Source organism: Ambystoma mexicanum, chromosome 2p, assembly GCF_040938575.1.
Source record: "Ambystoma mexicanum isolate Mex_15411 chromosome 2p, UKY_AmexF1_1, whole genome shotgun sequence".
NCBI lineage: Eukaryota > Metazoa > Chordata > Amphibia > Caudata > Ambystomatidae > Ambystoma > Ambystoma mexicanum.
The window spans coordinates 957,520,446-957,547,625 of record NC_090923.1 but is presented as its reverse complement, the minus strand read 5'-3'; the positions used below and the strand labels follow the sequence as shown (position 1 = coordinate 957,547,625).

Sequence of the window (27,180 nt, the reverse complement as noted above, 5' to 3'; positions counted from 1 at the left end):
ATCCCACGCCGTGTGTACTTTTTCCCAACATATCCCTTTTTAAACACCATCTGTGTGCTTCTGTTTGGGATAGCCCACGTTCGATCTGGGCAACACTGACCGACGGCTCATTGTAGAGTAAGGGGCAGTTTCCCTCTTGTCTATCCTCTTTTAGATAGGCGGTCCACCACACGCACACTAGGGACAGGATCTCTGCAGGGTCAGGGTGGCCTTCCAGCCAGTGCTAAAATAGGTAACACAATTGAAGTACTGCTTGTTTCAAGAATTGTTGGCAAATATTTTGTAGTCTTCGTTCTGTCTTGTGTGATACCAGAAACCAGAAGAAACCATTGAAATCCTGCTGAAGGCTAGATATCGGGGGTGAGACCAAGCCTGATTTGCATATGATCTTTCCACTTTTGTAAAGAATTGGAACACAAAGAACAATTGTCTGTGGGGTGGCCCGGAGCAAATTCATAGGTTGAGATTAATTCCAAACCTTCCAGCCATCACCTTATTTTTCTGAAGGCTAGATCTTAGACAATACTCCAGACAAATAGGTCAGACTCCCAAGCAGACTGTTTTGCAACCTGCTGAGGGCTATAACTCAGACCATGGCAGAACCAGAAACCTTTGATGAAAACCTACAGCCTGTTAACAGTTGGAAATTTTGGCCCAGAAGGGCGACTGGTGATTGATCGGTGAGACTATCAGAGTCTGATCAAAACCCTAAGAAAGGAGAAATAAAGGTGACATCTGAAACAATGAGTATGGGGTATGTCCACCCATGTACTGTCCCCAGTGACTGTACCATTCACTCTCCTCCACAACCTGGTCAGAATGGCACTCAGGCTCACCCCATTGTAAGAAGCTCACTGTCCTTCAGGTCAAATCTGATTTCTTAGCTATTGCATGTTCTTTTGTGGTCGAAAAAGCATTGTTCCTCCCTCTATATAAATACAAATTTTAAAAATGCTTGCAGGTAGCAGTGTGTCCAGGTTAATGACTTGGGCAAGTGGGGAGAAAGTACTTGCCAATAGCAGTTGGTAAAGGAGCAAGCAGGGAGCTATATGATATGAGATGAGATGATAGGTTATTTATAACACGCTTAATACCGAGAGGTTTCTAAGCGCGGACCCGGGAATCGAACCTGTGCTGCTCCGTGTCGTCTTGCTTCCAAGGCGAGCACGTCGCCCCTGAGCGAGCACATCACCCCTGAGCTATCCTCCCCCTATGCCTTGGATTGCCAATCCCAAGAACCAAGCAGGACGCTATATCCCTAAGCCTGCCAAGAAGTAAGAAGGGGGCTGTGACCTTAGGACTGCCAAGATGCAAGCAGCAGGCTATATCCCTAGGATCACCAAGAAGCAAGTTGGGAGCTATCACCCTGCGACTGAGTTACGAGCCATGGAGCGGACAGGAGCCATATCCCAAATACTCGGCATTAGGTTATGAGTTCCTGAAAAGACCAGTGGTCAGTAGATAGGTTTAAATTCCTTTCTTAGTTGTCTGTCCTAACCATTTTATTAATATCTCGGTGGTGGCGGGCGGTATGCTCAAGGCATCCCACCAAGCTGATGTCAGTTATCCATAGCCATAGGCCCCATAAGGAAAGCATGCATAGCTCAGAACTAGTCAGAAAACTAAACCACTCAAAAGGTGTAATGGCAGCCCAATGTCCCCCTGTAATGGGGAATTGTGACAGCTAGATCTTTCGAACAGTGACATCAAATGTTGTTCCATGAAGTGCCTGCCAGTGTATTTCAAAGCGGTCTTTAGATATAATGGCTTAACGCAGCAGTAAATTCGGTATTGGTGTATTACATATGCCTTAACCAAGTGTGCCTTCAGCTACTTGATTTATAAGCAGAACGTGTGTCATCACATTTGATGTCCTGTTCAAAAATAGCATTGCAAAGCCAATAGCTTTGGTTTGAGCATAGGCTCTAGATAGGCATTTGCCAGGCACTGATATCAAATACCTAGTTACTCTTACCATTTTCCACATCCTCCACAGAAGCCAAAACTGTTGGCTTTGGCAAAGCTTGTTAAAGTGTGGGATAAAATTAGGTCTGCTTGTTTACCACACACAAAAAGGTTTGCTTTTATGTGGATAGGTAAATTTTCTTATCATGGATAACGTTGTAAATTTGTGCTAACCAAACGACATACGCAGGGGACCGTTTGGCACATTTTCTTTTAATATGTGTTTTAAGGTGTTGAAAGTACAGTGGTGTAAAACAGAGGGGCTTTCTCAGACTTGCAATTCTTTGCATTTTGGGACTTGTAGTCTTCCATTCGGGATGTGGAAAAGAAAGTTAAAAAAAATTACCGTTTTGGAATCTATTGTTGACCAAGGTAAAGGAAGACTGTTAAGGAACTCATTATTTGAACATGAACAATGTAAGTCCAGTCTAAAAATACAAAAAACTATTGGATCAAGAGACACTTTGCCATCCTCTCCAAATGTCTGGGAAGGGAGCCACCGTCTGGATCCAAGGACCTTTTCCTGGGAAGTTATTTCGGTTAGATTTATCCTAATATTTTTGATTATAAACACTTTTTTGCCAGATGTTTTCCATACACATTTGTGTTGCTTTGTTGCCAGTGTGAGGGCCAGCTTAGAATGTTTGGACACAAGGATAGCTTTTACGATACTGACTACCGGGACAGATCCATAGTTTTAGTTTTGAGGCAGGGAAATTCCTCTGTAGAAAAGCACTGGAGGCGTCTCTCCAACCCGTTTCGGTTTAATAAAATGTCTGAGTTTGAGAACAGCACAAGCTTGTGCTCGCCTCTCATTGCTGACTCCTCACAGTAAGCTTTAGATATTTGGAGAATTGCCTGGAGGAGTGGCTAATGTGCGCGCCAAGTTGGTAATATGTATTGCCTGTGTGGGCATCTGTAGTGTCTGGCAGGGTGTTAAAGGAGAGTTTGAAGAGCTGTGTTGATTTAAGTGCGGTGTGTTAGGGTGGCGTTTAATGAAATTTAGTGAAGACGCATGTCTTGGGGCAGTATAAGTTTCATTCTGTAAACCTTTGTTGTTTCATTGCTGTTTCACTGCTGGACTTGTGTGTCGAGATATGTTTTGGGTTAATAAGGGGGCAGGAGGGGCGAAATGAATTAGAGATGGCTGTTGGCAAGCAGGACACCCAATAACCACCAAAGACCTTATGCAATACCACTTGCTAATAGGCTATGCCAGCTTAAGGTATGCAAGAGCAAACATTCAGGTCCCCCGATTTGCAGTCAATTGCCAGGGGCCTCTCTTCTGAGTGCCAACTGACCCCACCGCATAGACACCCCAACAATAGGGCCCCGTAGGTTGACATGGGATTATGACAATGCAGTGGAACTTACACCTTTTAATTAGCAAATGACTAAACCCAACACAACCACAGCATTACCATGCTGGCAGCTGCCAAGAAACGTGCATTTGTCTATAAATCCCATTTTATTGTTGCCCAGTGTCACTGGCCGAATGTGCATTATATTGAGCAGTTTGCTACAAATTTGACACAAGTTCCCAGAAACCTCTGGGTATTAAGCGCCTTATAAATAACCTATCATATCATATTAATTCCTTGAGAACAGGAAGGGGGACGCACAGAAGTAACCCCCTCGCCCCCTCCCTAACTCCTCAGTCTCTGATGAACAAGTACACGTCCAAAAGTATCACACACCTTTTGGATGGCGCCATTATTGCCAGTTTGCGTGTCCCGGCGGATTCTGATCTTACCCCTCCTCTCCCTAGCCCACCCCCAACCTAGACCCCCCCCTGCACACATAACTGCTGCTGGCCGCTGTATCACGAGCTGACCTCCGATTAGATGCCCGATTCATTAGGACTGCTAATCACCCGGATACAACTTAATCCGGCTCAGCCCATCGGGGAGCCTGGCCGTGCACTGCACGAGGAGCTCAATGGCTCCAGTCATGGGCAGCTCGGCGCAGGAATGCCCTTAGGAGCAGAGCCTGTGCGGAAGCAGGCTCAGGACATGGAGTGGTTATCATTCCTGCCAGGGACCGCGGCCAAACGGGGGCCAGAGAAGATGTAGGATCGGGGCACGCTGCCTGGTCGCCCACTAGACTCGGGACCCTGAATACTCACAGCCAACGCCCTACAGCACCGCTTTACTTGCCTTGTAGTTGTGCCCAGCACAAGGCTAAAACGCTGAAAAATGTTGGCATTGTGAAAAAAAAATTTAAAACTCAGGCAAAGTATATGTATAAAATAAATACCTTTATTAACTTCTACTGCCCCCAACTTCCCCCGAGATGTTCAAACGTCCCCCACCGCCCCAAATAAAATGTAACCCAGACAATGAACCTTGGAACAATATTTGATGTAATGTATGTTCACTTGATCCATATCATCTTGTTGTTCCGTGTTGCGTCTCTGAACGGGCACTTGTCCACAGAATTGTTTCCAATCACAATGGACATTTTGAAACGGAAGGGGTATTGTATGTTCCTTATTGGATGTGAAATCACCGTTTTGACATACTTAGACCTGTGGTGGGTCGGCATGTATTCCTTTTCCCCAACCCTTTCGATTGTGCCTTGGTGGCGTTTTGGACATAGCAGATGGCAATGGGCAACAGGTAAAGTTGCCACTGGCCATGGCCAAAAGTCATGACCCACATACCCAAAATGGGGGAAATAGGGGAAACTGGGCCTGGTCGTTACCAGGCCAGGTTGCAGGCCATGCCACAGGCAAAGTGGCTCATGGCTGGCCCCGTGACCAGACTAGGCCGTCTGATGCGGCCAGTGGCATAGCCACAGGTCATGCCGGCGAATACTGTGACAAAGTCCTCTCCCTGACCCTTGAGCTAGAGGGCGAGGGGATCACGAGGCAGGGGGCTGCCGCGGCTTTGCAATTCTGTGCCTGGAGGAGGTGTGGGAGAATCTCCAGGCCTACCCCACCATTCCCCAATAGGTTAGCTGGAGCTTATCACAGATCAATAAATATTCCCCTTTTCATTTTAGGGGAACTCGAAGCAGGGGTAGTACACCCAGAGCACATGTGGGCTAATGGCGCAAATATTCCCAAACTGGCTACTTGACAGCTACTGTCCAAATGCCCTTTTAAAGTAAGTCTCCCCAATAGAAGCTTTAAAAGTTAGACACTACAGTATCCCTACAGTGTGGGTGTCATCAAAGCACGTATGCATCCTGGAACCCCTGAGATGCGCTAAAGCCCAAAACACAGTCTGCAACTCCACGACTTAGTTTTCTGCAGGTGGGTCTTTGCCGTGCAACCAGTGGCTGCGGGAGCGAGAGCCCTAAAGGGAGACCAGCAAAGCAGCGTCTGTGGAAATCTCTTCCACAGTGCACAAGCAATAACTCGAGAACTCCCCCCACCCCCCCAAGATGATGGCCAGGACAAAAATAGGCTCCGTCTGCCTCACCACATAACCCGGTACCCAAACAAGGTGCGCAAGTGTGTGCCCTCTCACACACCACATAGCCAATCCTTGCAGTCGTGTATTCACCAGCCTCTTTTAAGCCTAGCCCTCAGTGCCCTCCACAAGTTGATGATCCCCCTCAGCTTTGTTTCGTACTGTAGATATGAAATGTGATGGGATACACAAAAAAGATTTGAATTCTGGGAAAAACCCTTGGTTAAAGGGCAACGGGTTTAATTGGGACTAATAACATGCAATTTATTGAAAGAAACGTTCTTAAAGGGATATTATGGTTGCAATGCAAGAAAATAAAACCCAAACAAGCTGGCAGTTATGGTTTCTAAAGTAACCGACATTGAAATGCAACCATAACTCGGCCATCGCCATGCACTGCATATAATGGTACATGGGCCAACAAATGACCTGTACATAATCAAACTTTTAACCAGACAGGAACAACGTAAAAGACAAAAAAAGCCTTCTGGTTTGTTTACCGTCCAGGAGAGAGAAACAAAATGACTTTTGGATCGTTTGCCTTTCATCTGTGGGACAACACAAAAAATACAACCCAACAGCAATAAAAAGTAAAAAGAAAACCAGATTTCCATGGGAATTGCCATTTAAAAGGGACATCGTGAGCATAGCATGGCTGTGCCGAATTATGTTTGTTTCACGATTGCAGAAGTGGATTCAGGGTTGCTTGAAACACATCTGTTAAATGGGTTTTGTATTCTTGCACTGCAGCTATTATATCCCTTTCACAATACCAATAAAGTTATGGTGGGTTTAAAAAGGTTTGGAAAAAAACCCTTTCACCTGAAATGTGAAAGTTGGCAAATCCATTTGAGCCAAGTCGCACATTCCAGAACGGCACCTATTCTCCATCGTTGGAATTTCACCTCCAGTTCTGAGCCACAACAACAAGGCATTGTGGGTATGCAAATGAGCTCGAATGCAAACTTTTTGTCCAGGAAATTATCTTTGTCCAAGAGGGCAGTGCTACTTTATACATAGCTTAATCAACCCAAGACAGGCATTTGCAAGGCTGCCAGGACAACCACATACCTGGTTTCACCCTTATTAGGGATCATCAGTGCAGTATAGTATAGTCCTGACAGCCTTGTGGTTGGAGCATTTGTCCAAGAAAGTTAGTGGGTTTAAAAAGGTTTGAGAACAACCTTAACAAGGGTGAAACCAGGTATGTGCAAGGCATACACTCGTTTTCAAAAATTGATTATGTGGCGTAGTGGAATGTGTAACTTGCTCAAATGGATTTTCCTACATATATATATCTATATATATATATATATATCATACAATATAATAAAAGGCAAGATGTAGGTTTGTCTGATGCAGTGATGTGCAGTAGAGAATTCCTGCTTTGCCTGTTGTCACCGCTAGAGGGAGCTGTTGCCTTAGGATGCATAGTGGTCCTACGGTGTTAATGAAAACCTACTGTACCTTCTGTATCCCCACTGATCATGCTCTATGACAATGGAAACATTACACAAATAAAATATATATACATTTAAATAAAAATATATGAACACACATTCATTTGATTAAGCAGCATTTCTCTAACATAAAAAATTACTGTTTCCCCGCATACAGAGGCCCTTCTGTAAATACAATTATTGTTCAGCATGTCACTCCTCCACAATGCCTCCTAAGACAATTTTTAACACATGAAGATGAAGAAAACGTTATTAACACAATGGAAATTTCTCTCCTCACGCACTTTGGCCCGTCTACACAGGCTTTCACACTGGTATTATATATACATATTTATATAAATATATATATATATATATATAAATTGGGATGACCGGAATCATCGTACAAAACTCATAAAATTCGGCCGTTGTAGGAAGTTATGACCATTTTAGCTCCTAGATTAAAAATTAAGAGTAAAGGCAATTTCACCTGGTTTAACAGTTGACTTTCTAACTCCATTTTGTGAATGTTTACAAATACAAGCAGGGGACACAACAGCAAGAAAGTACTAATGTTGCAAAATTACCCACTTGGTGTCTAAGCATACATTTTTAAATATTTATGGGGACCTTCCTTTTGTTCCTGTAAATTTACCATGGGTTTACCCGAAAACGTCTTGCATTGATGAAATAACAAGATGGCATTTTTTAGCCTCAGTTGCTGAGGTTTGGGGAAGCGGATGGCATACCAGTCAGTAAGTGCACAATTAATTTGGAACAGCTCAGCTCCCAAACGTGCCAGAAGCAAAAATGCTGCTTGTGACCTTTTCCCTCATGTAGCAGCACTGGCTGTGTTCAACCGAAGTCAAGAATTGCACTTGGTCAACTGAAGATATCATCCAACTCACGGTCAACATGTTCTGCCGCAAGTATCTCTGGGGTACGTGCACTAGTACAAGTAAAGGAAGATGTATTGCACCACTACAAACATCCACGGAGACCAACAGATGTGGTTGCCCATTCAATTCTGCCCGCTGTCTCAGGGTCAGGTGGGAGTGGAGTGAAGCCATTATCTACAGAAGTCCAGGGGAGAACACAACACGAGTAGTTGAACAGCAGGAAGAGCATGAGAATCCCAGGGTTTCTCTCCACCGCCCCCATCCACTGACAAGTCAGGCACTATTGACGACTATGAGATGGATAATTATCAAGAGAAATATTATGATCCTTATAGATTCCAGATTGGAACGAGGCTGGAATGCACGAATACGGAGGAAAATGAGACCACAGATGTAGAGGCTGTCGCATAATTGGAAGCTCTCCCCACCTGTGTACAGTCCCTTCGAGAAAACATCTTCCCATCACAGATCACAAGGCCCACCACAGCATTGCATGGTACCCAGAATACCAAAAGAACCACCGTCCCACCAACATGAACCCAACCTCTGTGCTAGCCCACAAAAAGTCAAACGTTTGCCAGTGCCTCACTCAGGACACCAGGAACCAAATCTGGTCACTTGCACACTCTGATGGAAAGCGGTATGCCAAGGAAAGGGAGGGACCAACTTGGGCACCAAATCTATGCAGTCTCATATGCTGCAGCACCATGCACCGACATGGGAAGAAGTAAAAGGATCTGAGGTCCACATCATTACCCCTGAAAATACCACAGCTGTGTTAGTGCTTGGGAGTGGGACCCCACGATCTAGCCCCTGCACCCCAGCAGCGCATAGCCGCGATCTAGTGCTTGGGAGTGGGACCCCACGATCTAGCCCCTGCACCCCAGCTGCGCATAGCCGGGATCCCTCATTAGGTCAGGGCAGTGTTGTGGAAGGGTTTCATAATGGCCACACATATTACAAGACCCATGGCATACAGTGCCTACTTGATGCTAACCTGGCTATAATGGTGGCAGCACACTACTTGCCCTGCTCTTGAAATCCCCGGATTCTGCCAGCTTGTAAGAAAAGCGGATCATTGCTGGGAATTTCCCAAACAACCGTTTTCTCTCGCAAAGCAGTACTGCAATTGTAGAACAAGGTTATGGCTACAGCGGGCCGGTTACTACAGTACTCCATGGGACAAACATTCCATTTCACCAGTGGTTATAGCATTGACTGCATGCCTATTACATGGCCCTTCACTTGGTGGTCATTCCTTCCTCTGACAGGTGTATGCAGTGCGTCAACAGGAAACTTTGCGCATGCGAGGGCTTCAGGGCAGAAGCCGCAGGGAAGTTGGCATCCGGAAGAAGATGAAGAGTTGGCAGCACAGGGCTACGGCCTTGTAGTCTGCACTTAGGCTTTGTTTCAGCAGACAATGGATGAATTCCCAAGTTAATTCACATCCAATACTTGACGCACTCACTTCACTTTGTGCAAAGGATGCACCGTCAGTCACCATTTCCACAGCTTTCTCTTTTTTGATACTTTATCAATTGGGAGCCTGAAAGAAATGCTTTCTGTGCCCCAGAAGATTAGCTCTAATTTCAACTGGGATTACCAGGCTACAAATGTACTGTGCCAACTTCAAATTCGGCACAGGTTGGCACAGCACAGCCTGAAGACCTCAGTGGCCTCCCATTGGAACTCTATTTTTCACATGCCAGCACAGATTAGGTTCTAGACGGGCATTTTTAGTACGGTCAGGAGCAGCTGCCGTCTAACATCAGCTAACATCTCCGCACTAGGCAGCCAAGCAGGTTAGTCATAACAATACATTCCTGAGTGAGGTTATCCCTCTGGGCTAACTGCTTGAGGTAAAACTGATAAACATGGCAAAGGCATGTGCCTTGGTAGGGGTAGCAGCTTCTGCACTGCTGGCGAGACACCTGCTTTCAATCTTGTGTGGCGACCTCTGGGTAGTTGGATTTAAAATTAATAGTGAGTACCTGTGCCAGTCTTTCTGGACCCACGTTTCAAAATAAAATGGGCCACTGTTCACATGCATCTCTCGAGGGGAAGGGGACTCTAGCCAAGCATAGCAAGTTGCAGACACTGGGCAAATGGGCCAGGATGCTTTGCTGCAGTGCTTGCAACATTAATTGGATAAAGAACACAGACAGCAGGAAGAACACCAACGACTCAAAATGTTGCCAAGTACACTGGGAATGTCAAGCTCAAGACTGATGACATCGGAGGCCTGTACATCATTAACGGGCATGTGAAGCTTTGTGAGCAGTGTAGACACCCTCTTTAGCGACTTAGGCATCTTGAATATAGACAAGTCCTCAACAGGAAAAAGAACATGCAGTAGACCTTTAGCCGTCCAAATGTTTGATAACCCATTTCCGGAACACTTCACCCTCTGGTACAGTAAGCAGTCCATTTGGTCCATGGGACTTGTGCAAGTTGCTGTTAAATTGCTAAACTGCCCCTCACCAATGTACGGCCAGAGAAAGTTTTTAGAAGCAGCCAGGGCTATGCATCGCAGTGTTGCATGCTTAAGAATTTACATTTATAAAAAAAATGAACAGTCACTTTGCTGTGGAAGACTATGGCAAGCCATCTACTCAAAGCCACCACACCAGCTCTATGAGGATAATTTTATACATGGAAAGGTGGCGTGGGGTTGTTTTGTGGGGCATGTGGTTGGGAAACAGAAAGCTTTAATAGTGACTGGGAGGCTCCGACCACTTGCTGTATTACACACGCGGATGCCTCTTGTGCAAGAAATGCTTTATAATCGTCATCTCGTCACATGCTGATTAAGGTGTCCGGTCAAAGGTTCAAATCCAAAAGGATCGAATGCCATAGGGTCGAGTCAATAGGACCTAAAACAAAAAATGGTCGAATTTGTATTTTTGTAGTTTTTTTTTGTTGGGTTTCCGTATAGGGAAAAAAAGTGGTTTTTACCACAAAAAAGGCAGTTTGCCCCCCCCCCAAAAATACCAAAATACCATTTTTTTTAAAAAAAAAGAAAACACCCTTTTGTTTTCGGTCCTTTTGATTCGATCCTTTTGAAATTTCGATCCTTTTGATTTGATCCTTTGACCTATAACCGCTGATTACACCACTTGCCAAAATGTCTCATGTTCTTCCACACGGTGCAGACACACCTTAGGCTTTACCACTGTGAACAGACACCCACCAAAGGCCTTTGGTTCTCTCATGGGGCACAGCTACTACTGGAGGCTCAGGTACCCTCCCTGCGCGATGCCTTACAAGAAGGAAGGGCATTGGAGCTCCATGTGCCTCCACAGGATGTCTGCCATCACTACGTGGTCCAGCCCCTCTCCGCCACAGGTAATGGGCTGCCTACAAAAAAGGAAGTACATACCTCCGAGTATCTCACCACTTGTGCAGTCAATGTCCTGAGAGAAAACACAAAATGAAAAAAAGATGGCACTGTCACAGGGAAATGGTACTAAGTCCCTTTTCCATTTCTATTGTGTCCGGAAGCCAGGAAGAGCTCTGGGACCAAAGCACAAAGCTCTGGTCCAGCAGGTAAGTGGGGAGGGAGTGAGAGAGGGGCTGGGGAAGAGGTTGGGCTTATTTCGGGGAATTGAGTAGGTAGGGAGACACCAGGGAAAGGCTCCCTGTTGCCTCCCCATATTAAAAACAAAAAATGGTGCCACCCCATGTGGCTGGAACAGCAGGTGGAGAATGTGTATTCTCGCCTGCTGTTCCAGCTACGTGATTGGCTAAACTGTTTTCCCGGGGTGAAAATTTGTAATAAAGCAAGTTTGGCTGCTATGAATTGTAAACCAGTGCTGGAAAATCCAAAACGTACACAACAGCCAGGGCCTGGCCTGCACTCAGGCTGATCATGCCCCGATTATCAGAAATCAGTCCAAATAAGGGCAATTGTCAAGGTGCTAATAGAGCTGGGCAAGCACGGTGGACTCAGGCCGGTACGAGTGAAAGCTCTGGCTCTACCGGACGGATCATCCCCTTAGATTAGTGCCTGCCCAAAGCAAAAGCTAACCACACGCCCCACTTACTGACCATATTCCGGGAAAAAAACATTGTTAAAAAAAATTATAAAATGCTACCGACATGTCAGAAGCATGTACAGGAGCGCAGCTGCCTGACTTCCTATCCCAGCCCAGCGACTGATTGATGGTGTAGGGTGACCAGACGTCCAGGTTTTCCCATGGAAATCACCCTGCATCTCGGGGTCTCTGGAGTTTTTTAATTTTTAAAAACCCTGTCTGGGGTTTCAAGGGTGGTTGGCTACAGTCCCGGTGTTTGCCGGGACCGGATTTTGAAATCCCGATATCGGGTCCGGGCGCAACTCTTTGTGCGCGAATGGGGGCATGAAATACTTTTCACGCCACCCTTTCGTCCCCCTTCCCCTCCCCAGCACTCTCCTCTAATGAGAGGAGTGTGCCTGTGAGCACACCCCTCGCCACCCCCTGCAAAAGGCCAGCGACATAGTAGGACTACAGTTTTATTTGTATTTATGCTAGCCCTGCTTTTAGGTATATGGCCTGTCCCGTTTTTTTTTTCTTTTCTAGTCACTCTACTGGGGTGGGATAGGAGCACTTCATGGTGTGGTAGTGCATCAACTGACAGAGAACTTAAAAGTTGTTAAGTGCCTGCCTACCACCAGTTTGTGCTCTGCCAGTGCTCACTCCCCCACCATCTCCCGTACTCCCCCACCCATCCCCCATGCCATTCAAAAAGCACCAGCACTGTCCTTGCCCTCTACCTCCTACTGCAGTGCCACCATCCTCTTTAGACGGTCCCTGCCCCAATATCCTGCGTCACCCCAAAAACACAGGCACTGTCCCTCCTCCCCCAAGCACCATTATCCCGTTTCCCCTTTCCCAGTCCACCACTCCAGAGCAAAGCCAAAAACAACGGTGCTGTCTCGAACATTTCTCCCCCTCCCCCCACCCAAGGGCCACTATTCTCTTTCCATTGCCCCCAAGCCATCCACAAAGAAAACACAAGCACTGCAATGGTCCTTATGCCTCGCTGCCTGCACCACAAAACGTTTCCAAATCAGTGCTGGAAAGTGACACAATGGACTCGGGAACGCCCCCCGACCCCTTTCATGCGAGGGTGCGGGCCAGATTGTCAGTGGTGTGGGTGAAGCTGGATTGTAAATGGTTTGGGGGGGGGCTGAGTGGCGGAGCTAAGTGATGAATGATGTGCGTGCCAGAAGGATGCTGCCTGCTTTACATAAAACACAAACAATCTGTAATTCAAACGTGCATGCCCTGTGGGCATGCAATCCACACTTGGTATGGTGCTCATTTCCTCTCTCAGAATAGTCTCCCTGACATATCGCGCAGACGACAGAGTGCATGTATCATGATTAGAAACCAAGTTGAGCGGATCTATATCACAAGCTGTTATAATCCAAAAGAAATATGGGACATTTTCATTGCCACCTGCCCTTAAAATGTTCTTACAAAAAGGGGACTCTCATACTTTTGTATGGGGCGGAAACAAAAAAATAGGATTTCGGTCCTAGTTTGGAATAAGTAGAGTCCAAATACCAGAAACGCCTTCTGAGTCTGCCTGGTTCGGTCCCATGTGTGTGGATTAGGTTTGAATTAGGGCTAGTCTCGTTATATGCAAGATACCTTTGGCAAGTGATAGCATTATTTAGAAAATGCATTATGGCCATCGAATAAACAGTGTTAATAGCCACTTTGGCTAAAATAGGTTTCATTATGAAGATCTACTTGTGCAGACATGGAGGTGGCTTGTACTACAGGCGCTAGCTAATGCAGATATTTTTTTTGACGTTCTGATTCAGAACCCGACAATGGCCAAAACTAAACTTTTTCAATTTGATTGGATTCAGACGAGAATTAAATGAAATATCGAGACTTTAAGAGCCAACCGTTTGGACATAAAAAAAATGTAGTGAGCCCGAACAATATTTACAGAAATCTCCATCTCCGCAACATAGATCTGACTTCTTGCGATTGAGACTTAATCTGTGGTCCACCAAAGTAGTACAGGCGAAGTGCAAATTGATCTCGCGCGATGATAACGCATGTCGATTCTGTAAGAACTTAGACAAAGAAGAAACACTGCAACACCTGCCAGTAAACTGTGAAGCATTGACATCAATGCGTATAAAATATTTTAAAAAGTCTGTTAAAGAGCTTAGAGATTTATCGGCAGATCAGCTATGGCAATTAATATTTTGTGGGCGCATGACATCACTTAGAATTGGTACAATTGGGTTGTTACACGCATTGAAGCGAGATGATATCAACTCAAGTAGTTGAACGGAATGCAAAATGATTCAGGAGGGTCGCTCTTCCTTTTTTCTTTCTCTTCTTTTTTCTCATTTTTAGATGGTGTTCTTAGTCGATACATCCTTTAGATGAAGTTTTTATTTGTATAGATAGGCATGTTCACCAATTTACTGTATGTAAAGAGTTTACGTCATGCACAGTTTGTGTGCCTTTTTTCGAATTTGGAATAATGCTTCTATCCAGTTTTATTTTCTTGTGTTTTTGAGGAGCGAAATGTGATAAAATATTGTAAAGTTGATTAATTCAGCTATAACAATAAAAAAAAATAAAAAAAAATAGTTACCCTGACAGTAAAATGTGTGCAAAGCAAGTTTTTGTTTCAGCCCAATGCCTCCCCGGTTCCAAATAGAAATCCACATTGGTGCTATTCCACCCACCCACCTACCCTCCCAGCATCCCACTCTCCATGCACTCATGGTTTTTGCTTCGGTCGCATTTGACCGGGGGAAGTGGGACGAGATCTAGTGAGGATAGTTGGCCGATTGGTGCTTATTTCGGCGAACATCATCTAATTAAATGCAAATAGCCGGCTACGGGTTTCTGGAGTCACCCTAACAAGAAGAATGAGGAGGGATGCAAACCCCCTGGCTCCACCCCCCCCGCACTAGGTGCCAATGCAGAGGCAGTTCCAGCCTCACAGCAGCAATGCACATGTGCACCACAAGGAGCAGGGTGTGCGTGCAAATAGTTAGAGGCACCAGCAGGAGGGGGACCAGATTCAAAAAGTGAAAAACCGGGGCAGGGCAACTAGCATAAAAGGAGAACTAACGCTTTAGAGTGGCTGTCGAGGCACTACACTTCAGTAGCGGTTGGAGGAGAAGGGGGGGGGTTACGTTTTACTAGTGGAATAAACACATATTATAATTAATTGATCAGAAACTACCACCATCTTAATTCGTAAAATGCAAAATTTCTTCTGTGTGCGATTCTGAATTCCTGCCTGCCAGCCATGAAGACCTACTACCAAAAACCAGGACCACTGGGTTTTCCAATGGAAAAATAATCTAGAGAAAGGGGGACAGAGCACCCAATTCTGGGACAGTCCCGGCAAAACAGGGGCGTCTGGTCACCCTAACCAGGAGTCACAATGTCTCCAGCCGTGAGTACACCTGCATGCAAGGCGTAGATCTGTGAGCACTCATCATCAAAGAATTACTGGGGATATTGTTAGTTCTGGTGCACCCCATACTGTATTTCATGGCTACCAATCACAAATATGGGGCGTGTCAGCTTGGGACTGGCCAATAGAGTAATAGGGAAATGCCACACTGCTGCTCATCAGGTAAGGAGGGGGGGGGGGGACTTGTTTGTAAGCCAAATTACAACAGCTTTTTGGCTTGCGGCACTGAACAGCTAGTATTTTTGAGCAACTTTACCGACATATTTACTTTAAAGTGCACCATTTGTCTCAATAAAAAAAAATGCCTTGCCGCCCATGTGTTTGTTGCAAAAAGTCACAACTCGTGATTGCAGTAACTTTTTCCTGTGGTACACGGACCACATTGTTGCTCCAGTCTGACCCTGGGAGCTCCAAAAGTCACAAAGGTTTCAACCGCAGGTAGCTTTACACACAAGAGCTATGAGGAGGAAAAATGTGGTTGTGTAATAAGGGGTGACATGTTCATCACCGGCATCAGGGCCTTTTAACCTTTTCAATTGAAATGACCCCCACACATTGGGATCCCCTGTGACTCCGACAAAGAAAGCTTAATACTTTTTAAGAGGCCATTTAGTATTTCAGCTCACCACTGTCTGTATTTCTTTGTTCTGTCATGCAGAGGCCAATATATGTATCCCATGAAAACCTTCAGCTACTCCCCCTTTCCTGACATTGCATTATCTGGGATTTTGCCACATAATGAAGAGGGGGTTGCGGGGGGTGGGGGGATTGGAAGGGGATTTGGGGGGGTGAGGGCTCAAACACAGCCCCCACACAGGCAGACAAAGCCCAGGGCCAAGACCAGTTTGGGTCTCAGAACGGAGCCCCAAACAAGTATCCTGCGCAAAGATCCTCCCACCCAAGAAAAAGGGAGAAAAGAAGGAAAGGAGGTAACAGGGCAATGCACGGGGGCTACATCGATGTGGGACCAGCAGGACGGCACAGGCCTGAGGGGTCACCACTGGACCTCGTGCCCAAAAGTACACATTATGTATTGTTACTATGATTATTTTGGTGTATTACTACATAATGATGTGCAATAAAAAAAACGGCCGTTTATTGCCAACACTCAACCTATGTTTCGTGTCATACATGTGGGGGGGGCGCCAACCTTTTGGGCGCACCGATTATAAAGCCAGGGAAATCACACATCTATGCAACACCTCTTCCTTGGCGGGTTTTCACCAGCTGTATGCAATGGGCCACCTCCAAACATTTTTAAATGGGCCACTAGAGCCCAGGGATGTCATTTAGGGGTCGCCGGAGGTCGCAACTGCGACCTCTGAGATCTCCCTTGCGACCTTTAGGAAAAAAAGAAGAAAAAACACTTTATTTTTTTTTTGGTAATGCAAGCTCATGGGCTTTGGCCAGCACCATGTGGCTCTTTACTTCTGGAGTGGCTGGTTTTCTTATTCAGGGATCTTATAAAAAGAAAAAGACAAACAAAGAACAGGAGTGCCACAAGTCTAACACTTTCAGCACTGACCCTAAATAAGAAAGAATAGGAATACCAAATAATGTGTCTTTCTGGAATTCTATACAATAATTGCTAGACTCATTAAAGTTTTATTTCATGCACACTCCAGGGGATGAGTCACCGATTTAGTCTGTTCTAAAACGCCTCAACTCAACCTTTCATCCTTCTGAGGTCGATAAATGAGTACCAACACAGGTTGGGTGGTATTGGGTGTATATTTTTTCTATATAAAGCGCTTAAGCGTAAGTGCTATATAATAACACATCATTATCATTTGGTCATGGACGTCTGCTTGAATTCACAGTAATTTGGTAATATGGGCCTGTACGCACTGATCTAAACGATACATATGGCGATCCATTCTTGTATGAAATGTACATCACGTTATAGTGATATTGTAACCATGTTTTTTATAGTGTACACTGCTATGTGATAGTACTTCCTGTTTTGTCAACGGGTGAAAGGTCGCGTTCCATCACATCCCGCAATTTCAATTCGGGGTGGGGTCAAATAACATCACTTTCTGTGATGTTACCAGGGGTCAAGGGTCGTGTGATGTCACTTCCGCTACCCCTGGCATTTTGGTGAAATGGCGTCCCTGCTAGAGCCTTCCTCCACCCCCTGCTTGTATTACATAAAGGATGAGAGCTCGCTGTACCGCCTCGCCGCAATTTCCTATCACATAAAGAGCAGTGCTGCTTGCACTGCCACTTTAGCAATACCAGTACTGAACCCGCCCGCCAAGAGGCCGAGCCAGGCCCGCACGAGCGCCCACCTCTGGCGGCTCCTTGCGCAAAGCTCGCTGTAAAGGGGCCCGAGGTCACAGAGCCATGTTAACACCGGGTCATGGGGTGCATGTATGCGAGGGAGACAGGAGCTTTCCGGGAACAGGGCTCCCCTGATGAGTGACGCTGTTCGATGCATTGAGAAGGAACCAGACGAAGAAAAAAATAAACGTGCGTCGGCAAAGGATGCAGAGTCACCTTTTCCTTCCACCGCGAGCTCTTTCTTGGCGCTCATCGCCGCACGTGCGAGACGCGCCGGCTGCCTTCAATGCTGAGCGTCAAACCACAGGAGGCCGCCACAAAGCGACAGACCACAGGAGGCCGCCTCAAAGCGACAGACCACAGGAGGCCGCCTCAAAGCGACAGAAACAGAATGAAGCTGCGATATTGCCCCCAAGCCCTTCTCCAACCTCCACAGCCTTCCTCCTTGCCCCTTCGCGCTTAATTTACTAGTGGTCCAGGTGACAGTTTATGAAGCCTGGGGGTGGCAGGGATGTTTCTCGATCGGCCATTGTGCAAGGCTATACGGACAACACATTTATTTATTTATTTGCATTTTTAAAGTGCTCACACAGCCCGGGGGCATCCAGGCGCTGTTACATAATTTTTTGTTTTGTTGTTGTCTTAGTTGCATATTTGTAACGCGCTTAAATACCCAGAGGTTTCTAAGGACGGACCTGGTGATGGAACCTTTGTTGCTTCGTGTGGACTTGCTTCCAAGGCGAGCACGTTGCCACTAAGCTATCCACCACATGTCCAGAAGGAATAGCAGGCGGTGGGGGAGGGGTGCGTAAAGCGGCACCGGAGCCTATCAAGGCACTGTACTACTATCAGTTGAAGATTAATGCAATATGATGGTGGCACATAGGTTTAAAAAAAAGTGTCACACGGTTTTAATGTTAATGAAAATCTAAAATGAAAGTTTATCCGCTAATAACGGAAAGACAGGTTCATAAAGCATCTACAGTGTCACAGCAGTATATGGTTGTATGGATCTATAGTTAGGTTCTACTTGGGTACTATAGTTTGCGCCTAAAGCGCGCCAATTAGACTCCTCTCCATCAGGAGTCACACGCCACATAAATTGGTCTAAGTAGACACAGCACAGATCAGAGATATCTGTAGGTCCAGCGTGGATTGTACAGGTTACAGAAGTCAGTTTAACGTTGTTGAAGTTTACCATGTCCCTTAACCAATCATCTGGCTTTGGGGGATGTCGTATCCAATGAGGCAACACTCCCATTTCAGCAACCGCCAATCCAGCACATTTCGTATTCAAACTCATAATCCAATGAACTAATAATTCCCAGCAAGCATCCAATCGGGGTGAGGGGACTAGAACAACCCAACTTCCAACGACTTCCCTCTAATATTTGGCTAGATGGTCGGGCCATTGCACCAGATGGGGAAAAAGAAAACAACAGTTGAGTGAACTCTACATCTAGGGCATAGGTCTGGCCCAGCTGAGCCCAGAGTGTGGAAATAAGCGAGATTTACAGGGCACTAAACACAATTTATTAGGACTAAGAAAGATGCCATGAGATAGGGCACAGATCTGTGACCATTGCTCTTCTTCAAGAGTTCTTCTTAAGCCCGAAATCGTTTCTGGTGATAGCTGCGCCAACAACTTTACTTGACTTGGGGGTGGGCGGGTGGAGGGGTGCCAGGGAGGTCTGGGAGCATAAAACATTCTGTGGTGATCTAGGGAAATGCGTGTGACCGAGTGCCATCTGCGTGGGTAGACCATCCCAATGTTTTTTGATTTTTGTAAAACAAAATGATGCTGGCAATTCAATCTCAGAAAGTGAGCCCTGCTAATCGGGCTCACTTTCATAATGCTCTGTTGTCAAACGTCTAGTGCAAAAATCTAACTCTGCTGGGACCATCTACTGACACCCAGCAGCTGTCCGGTAGTTTGTCAACATGGCCGTTACAGAATGACATGTGCATTCATGCACACAGTCCGCTGGAACCCAAACTTCCAACAGACAATGGCTGTCATTAACTGTGAGCAATCCCAATTATATATAATCATACATTCCCAATGCCTGGTGGCAGATTATTAAATGCATACAAGTCATATCTACTTTGACATGGTGTCCTTTTAGAATATACAGGAATACTGGCCAAAACCCTTTTCAAGCCATTTTATTGTTAAAACTGTCAGTTGTGTAGCACTGCTTAGGGTGGAATTTCACCCAAAACCGACAATTGGGGCCAGCATTTGAAGCTCCTTTTGTTCTCTGTTGGGTATGCTTTCTACCATTCCAAGAATATACCACATGAGCTAAGGAGGGGACCAATGCTTCAAAAGTAAAACCACGCCGGCACCATGGAGAGGTCAATCCAGGATGGTCATTACTGGAATCTCTATGATGCAAGGCAGCCACAGAGAGGACAGTTGGAGTAGCTGAAGAGAGAAGTTACAGCCAAGATATAGGTCCCACCATCTTGGAATTTCTTCGGCCACTTAAACTTCCTGTGCCCGTTCCACACTTCCTGCATACAAAACACTCTGGGATTGACATAACTAGGCAAAGACTTGACACATCATCCAGGATTGGACCCTTTCAGAAGGCTTGAAATGGACAAATATGCTGTGACAAAAGACTACAGAAACTGGTGAGAACCCCACATTAACTGAATCACCTTTGGAACACAAGATCATTTGACCAGGAACTTTATTGGGTTACAGTCTGCCCAAAGGCCTTTGCTATAAAGATGAAGACAAAGACTTCCAAGGAGGGAGCGATACGCATCTCTACGCATCTCTAACCCACTTCAGAGGACCGAATAAAGTGTCCTGCTGTCGGACAAGCTCTACTGCTCTGGAGGCACTGGTACCGAGGTCACAGTTTACTGGAGGTGGCAGCCCTCCACGTGCCCTCCGACATCCTACCTGGCTACGGAGGGCAGAGGAAAGGTCTTCCCTTATCCTCAGAGGCCCTAAATAGGGTCCACAAGCAACCCATGATCAAAGATACAGCATTGGGCTCGGTTTCCTGCTTGAAACCACATTCCAAGTCAACTTGACCACTTCAAAGTTGTTTCGCGCAGCAGAACCCACAGAGCTACTTTTGATCTTTTAAGCCAGTCAAACCACAGTGCTCCATTTTTGAGCCAAGCCAACCCATTAGGAGCATCTAACTCGACCCGTTTCGACGCAGACTCAACCCGTTGGGAGCACCGGTCTCGACCGGCTCAATCCACTAGAATGCACCTAGAAGCCTGGCGCTGCACTGTCGAACCACAGAACAAGTATATAAAGGCACTCGTCGTGGTTATAGCCCATTGGCATGGTTTTAAGGGCCATGGAGACATTTAACACCCAACTCTTTAACTTTTCAAGACATATCCAAAGAACTTGACCAGTGCCCGTTTACCACTGTCTACAGAGGAGTGTCCCTTTCATCCAAAAGTCTGCATATTCTGTGTCTTTCTTTAAAGGGGTGGGTTATTAGTGCTTTTATCTGTGCATTTGTATGTTTAGTCTAACTAAATGCTCCTATTTTTTATAGAACCTTGATTGAATATTTCTTTTGCTTTGGTAACTAAGTACTACTGTTATTTGGGATGCTTCTTTGCTAGCTCACACTCCTCTAAGAGTATAGCCTACTCTCGGCCCAGGTTGCCGTAAGAGAAGGAAGGATAACTGACTCAATGGTGGCTCATCCATAATGGATGATGGGCTGCAAACGTGCCACCCATTATGGACAGGCCAAAGCCAGCCCAGTGAAATAATTTAGCACTCCCCTTAGAATCTGAGGGAGCACTCCTGGGCTGTGTGACGAATCTAGCAACATCGTCACTGATTCTCTGGTGGGAAGCTTCTCCTATGTGGCCCAGGAAAGGCAAAAGCTACCTGACTCTGACCCTGGGGCTGGCTATCTGCGGGAGGATCAATAGGAGGGAAGACAAACTCAAGAAGGACAAGAAGATACTAGACAGAAATAATCTTGCAGCCCTCATTTCTAATGACATCAATGTGCACGTACGACATACTTATATAGCTTATTGTGATGTAGATGAAGAATATCCAAACATTCCCAGTCAATCACCTTATCACCCCCCTTTTTTAGTAATGAGACGAGGAAGAGGGATGGAGCAATGAAGATGACCAGAAGCGGAAAGCCAACACCGCGGTCTAGTCTATGGAGATTGCTAAACCATGCTAAGAAGTTTAAAACTGCCACAGCTGGCAGAATTGCGAGAGAGAGGCAGAGATGGAGTTTGATGGTAACTTGACTGACGCTGATCAGAACGCTGGATGCAAACAAACTGTTTGAAGTAGCACAGAGGCTGACACGAATAACATACAGGAAAACGGAATGAAGGAAACTCACTGCTTGAGAGCCTGAGGCAGCGGTAGCTGTATGCAGCATAAGAAAGCAAAACGAGAGCCAGCCGACGAGCGGGATGCATACTGAGCCAACAAACCCAAGTGGGCTAAGAAGGAGAGGCCAGAGGGACACTGAAGCTGCCCGGTAAGCCCAGAGAATGTGAGTGGGTTACAGGAGCGTCTGAAAGTGAATGCCATGTCACAGAAACGGCACGAGAGATGCAAAGTGAAACATTTGAAGGAATTTAAATATTTGCGATCAATATTGAAAACAGGTCGGCGACCCAAGGCTTCAAAAGAGAAGTTAATTTAAATACGAACAGTACTGGAAAAGGGGCAGAAGCCCAATGTTTGTAAGGAGGAGTGAAAACTGAGACAAACTTTGCTCAACAAAGGTCAGTGAGCCAATATTAGTCAAATATAATAACGTGGGTAAAAGAAAGTGTGACTGGAGAAGGGAGAAGCCCTGGCAGGTTAGTGAACTAGGCGCACAGCGAGTCTGGGACTCGCGCCCATGAGAGAAAGACAAAGAGACTTACTAATTTAACACCACTAAAGGAGGGTAAACCAGGAGTAAGAAGAGAAGTGAACTTGAAAGATATGAAAGTATAATTTGACATCCTGGCAGGAGAGTAAACCAGGAGAAAAAAGCAAAGTGTGAAGTGAAATTGCGAAACTGCGAGAAACGAGAATACAAGTGAGGAATCATACCCATTATTGGAGGACTGATGGGAAAGTTGCAAATGCCCTGGCAAGATATACAAACAGAGCACCTAATGGAAAAGGGAAGAAAGGTGCCTCTTTTAAATTGATGGCAATACAGAGTGTGAGAAACTGAACAGTTAAAATAATTGTAAAGTTGAAAGGATACTCAAGGGAAGAGTTATCCCTCTTGAACAAGTGTGAACTGTGACCAAGAGGCTTGTTGATAACCAGAAAAAAAATCTAGGGAAAGGGAGACCCCTATTTCTTTCTTGTCTACACTTTAGATCTTTATGTTTTGGAAACCTGAAGGAAAGCTACACATACATAATTTACAGAAATCCCCTTGTGCACATTATGTTGAGTTTAGAGTGTAAGGGTTAGTTTAGGGGGAGGACCATCTTTTTGTTAACATCCTGTCAAAGACGTTCCTTAGTTTTGTTGAGGCAGGGAACCCCTCTTAGAGTTAGGGACTAAATATGCCACTGTGTCCGAGTCTTACTCTTGATAAAACTTTCAAAGGGAAACATGGTTTCCTTTTGACCGTGCCAGTCCCCCAGCATGCATTCCCAATGGGCCATGCAAAGGGAGAGGTGTTTTACTTCCCCAGATTTGCATGGAAGATTGGGGAGGCAGGCTGATGAACTGCAGGCTAAAACGTAGAGGGCACAAATTCATCTACCCACAACGTTATGTCTCCCTCAGAGGCGTGTGATTTTGGTGCTTTGGCGCCACTGCGCATGTACAGAAATCAGGACGCTCTCCCTGCTTCCTGCTGCATGTCTGCGGGAGCCGGAGGGCCTGCGGTACAGGCAGCATCTGAAGATCGGAACGAGGCTGCAGATGAGAAACATTTTTTTATGTATGCATTGGTTTGTGTCTATAAGTGCATGTGTGATTGAGAGAATGAGAGTGTACGACTGCTGTATGGGTATGCGTGTATGGGTGAAGTGTGTGTATTAGTGAAGTGTGTGTGGGTGGGTGAAGTGTGTGTGTGTGTGAGAATGTGTGGGTGAAGTGTGAGAGTGCGAGTGCGACAGTGTGTGTGAGTGGGCAAGTTTGTGTGTGTGTCAGGGAGTGGGCCTCTGATTGGAGGAGGTGGATGGTGTCTGTTTGTGCAGCAGAAGCCAGGAAAAGCTTTTCCTACTGCGGTGTGGCCAATTTACTCAGCATCAATAGTAAAGCCAGAATGTTAAGTGTTCTTAAGTGGCCACACTGGCCTATGTTGGTGGAGACAATCTAGACATGTTTTCTTACTGTCGCATGACATTTTTACTGTCATCAAGGGTAAAGCAAACATGATCAGTATTATTGAGTGGCTAGACTAGCCTGCATTGGTCCAGCAAGTCTGTATATATTTTCTTACTCTGGCAGGGCATTGTTTTATTGAAGATCAAGAGTGAAGGAAACATAAGAGGTATTGCATGGCTAGACTGATCTGCATTGGCGTAGCCGGTCTGGACATGTTTTCTTAGTGAAATATGGCATTTTTTTTACTGGTATCAAGGAGAAAGCCAACACGATAAGTGTTCTTATGGGGCCCATACTGGCCTATATTGTTGCAGCTAGCCAGGACAAGTTTTCTTACTGTTGCATGGCACTTTTTACTGGCAAAGGCAAAAGGAGGATGTCCTTATGTACTAATACTGGTATATACTGGTGCATTCTGCATGGATATGCATGAGCCTAGCCACCATGAAAACGTTTTTTAATGCTGGCATATATTGCGAGCGAGCAAAAGCATCATGAAAATGCATTGGAAAATTAGCCTTTGCAGTGTTGGTTGCTTGCATCCATTGGATTTTTTTCATGCATTACCCTACAAAACAGATTGCCAACTGTGTGGCTTGTTACGCTTTTTATTTGTAAAGAATGAGTGCTGTAAAATGCACCATTTAATCAATTTATTTGACCTTTGCTTTGGGGAGAAACCCTGAACCTCCCTTGGTTTGCTCAGGTTCCAACGTGCTGCAAATTCATGGAATTATGTCCCTGTAATTGAATAATTCACCAGCCACCACTGGTACAACAACTCTAGGGTTGTTTTGGCGCCATAGCGGACTGTCTTATATTGCTTTGTGATAAAACTGGCACTACTGCTCCGAATGTTTACAGCTAACCTGTTGGCCTCTTACACTACAAAGTGACTGTGCTCGCACCCGGAACCTTAAAGAACATCAAGAAATACATTCTCTACAGTACAGGGGAGTGGTCTGCTCCATTTGAACGCCAAAAGCCTGGTTCTCTACCTTTTAGCCTTCAGTAGAGCATTCTCCCTGTTCAGAACATGCCTACAGCTACCTTCAATGACAGACCCGAACATATCCATTCTGTGTTAAAGGTTCATCAGATAATCTTCTAAGAGACTGAGCAAAGCACTGAAGACCATGTTAAATGGTGAGAGGGAGGGAAGGAGACATTACCGGTCTTTTGTTGGGTTGCGTGGACATTGTTTCAGATGGGCACGGTTCAGCACAGGCCATTTAGGGTGGTTTTCTATTTAATAAAATTATATATATTGAAGATTTTCTTAATTCAAATTTGACTCTACAAAAGAGTGACTAAAAACCTGTAGCCTGCATAGCCAGTGTGGTAGGGTTCAGAAGCTCTGAGGGCCTGTTATGGGTAAGTGATGTCTATAGGGCTAATCAAAGGTCTATTGATGGTATGTCGGGGTGTCTGGAGCTGATGAGGCGGCGCTCTTACCTTGCGGAAAAGCTTCCTCTTGCTCCTGCTCTTGTCTTCATCGTCGCTGAAGACTTCGTCCGACTCAGGAGAGGAGTAGACTGATGAGCAGGTGGAGGTGCTGGAGACAGAGCGGTCTGAAGAGCGGAGCAGCTTCTTTCTGGTCAGCAAGTCCCTATTGAACATATCCAATGGGTCCATGATTTCATCCTTTCCACAGGAGACAGGGCTCCTGTGTTGGTGCTGACTTGCTGCGGCCCTCTCTGGCCGGTAGTGCTTAGAAAATGTCTCCATGTTCTGAGGTCTTGACTCGGTTTTCATGAGCAGCTTGGCCATATTTGGACGATGCTCCTCGCCCAAGCTTGCCACCTTGCCGTGCTGGCCTGTAGAGGGGTCCATGGGCTCCCCAAGTCCATTGCCATGTGGTGGAGCCATGCAAACTCTTCCTGACTGGGGCGTCACCTGTACTTCTGCATCATCTGCCGCTTGAAAGAAATGCCCTGCCTGGACATTCTGAAGTCGAGGCTCAGTCTTCGTGATCAAGTTGGCCATCATTGGCCGGCGCTGCTCTTCTCTGCCAGCGGTCTCATTGGGCTTGGTCAGGGAAGGGTTCACGTGCTCTCTCAGCCCATTGCCTTGTAGCGTAGCCATGAGGACATCGGCAGATTGTGGTGTGACCTGGATCTCTGCATCGCCCATCCCCTCAAAGCAAGGCACCGTCTCCATGCTAGTGGACCAGGACCCTGGTGCTCACTCCAGTTCTCAGTAGCGTTTTGGCAGCACAATAATGGACTAGAATTGTGCAGATGGTTACACAAGTACTCCACTCGCCATCGGGTTCCCTGACAGCTGTCGACGTGTGGCTGCGCTGTGTCCTACCGTCTGTAGCCAATGTGCCAATCCAAGCGATGTCCCCATCACAAGAATATGCCCTCCACTGCAGCAGACGTCATACTCTTAAAATGATCCTGCAAAGATAACCAAAAGAACATGGATTAGTTTTGTAAACATTTCATGGTCATGTCACAGTCCACACCATGAGACCTTTCCACAATCTGTAACTACATGCAACAACAATAATACAGTGTTAGAAGCGATCAAACACTTCCTCGGTTTGAGAGGTTTGCAGGGCGCTCAGACCTTGAGGCATCAAAGACAGTGGGTCTCATCTCCCCAGTGACCTGCCCTAGAGTCAATTCCCAACAGTCCCATGGCAGTCCTAGAAGCTTACGTGAGACTAATTGCAGTGTTACGGTGGCCACTGTGTGTTGCTGTCTGGCATATGCTTTAATTAAGAGAGATGCGTGCCATCACTTCTGTGTCGATACCACCCTCACACCTTTTGGGCTTTAGTGGCAGCCAGCTTTGCACATTTCTTGTATTACAGCACGTCCAATGCCGCTCGAGCAGTGCCTGCCCTGGCATGTAGATGGCAGCAGGGAAGACGGGGCGGGGACGTCCCAGTAAGTCTGCCCAGCTCAACTGTAGGTGATGAAAAGGGTGGTCGTGCTTGATCAGAGATTGCCCTTGCTTTTCATCACGGAATCCTCCCTTACTTAGTATATCCCCTACTCTCACTACAGACCTGCGATACATGCTTTCAGGGCACATCGCATGTGGAGTTATTTTGTTTTTTTCTAATAAAGGTACAGTGAAGGAGAAACAGATGCGAGGCACTACGTAAGCATTATCCACAAATGTTCGCAGTAGAGGAGCTACCCATGGACCAAGAATTGGCAAAACCAACTGTTTGGCTTTGCTAAGCAAAACTCATTTGAACATGCAGGGCTCGTCCTAGGTTTCAGGCAGGGAGACTAATATAATTGTTTGGCACTAAGACACCACCTGTTAGAAAACACTGTGCAGCATCACTACGTGATGCTAAAACACCACCAATGCGCCAAAACTAACGACATCACAAAAGTGCGATCTGCATGCCAAAACACTATTGCTAGACTGGGTAGTGCTAAAGCACAATCTATGAACCAAAA

At 45.9% G+C, this 27,180-nt stretch overlaps 1 protein-coding gene across 1 annotated transcript in view; it reads right to left on the bottom strand.

The window, feature by feature from the left end:
* The window catches only part of LOC138566962 (inositol-trisphosphate 3-kinase A-like), a 497,863-nt gene that overhangs the window by 306,090 nt on the left and 164,593 nt on the right, over positions 1–27,180 (bottom strand). The window contains exon 2 of the mRNA XM_069644745.1: positions 25,211–26,157. Within this exon, the coding sequence (XP_069500846.1) occupies positions 25,211–25,915 (705 nt within the window). The 5' untranslated portion in view covers positions 25,916–26,157. The remainder of the gene's footprint in view (positions 1–25,210; positions 26,158–27,180) is intronic.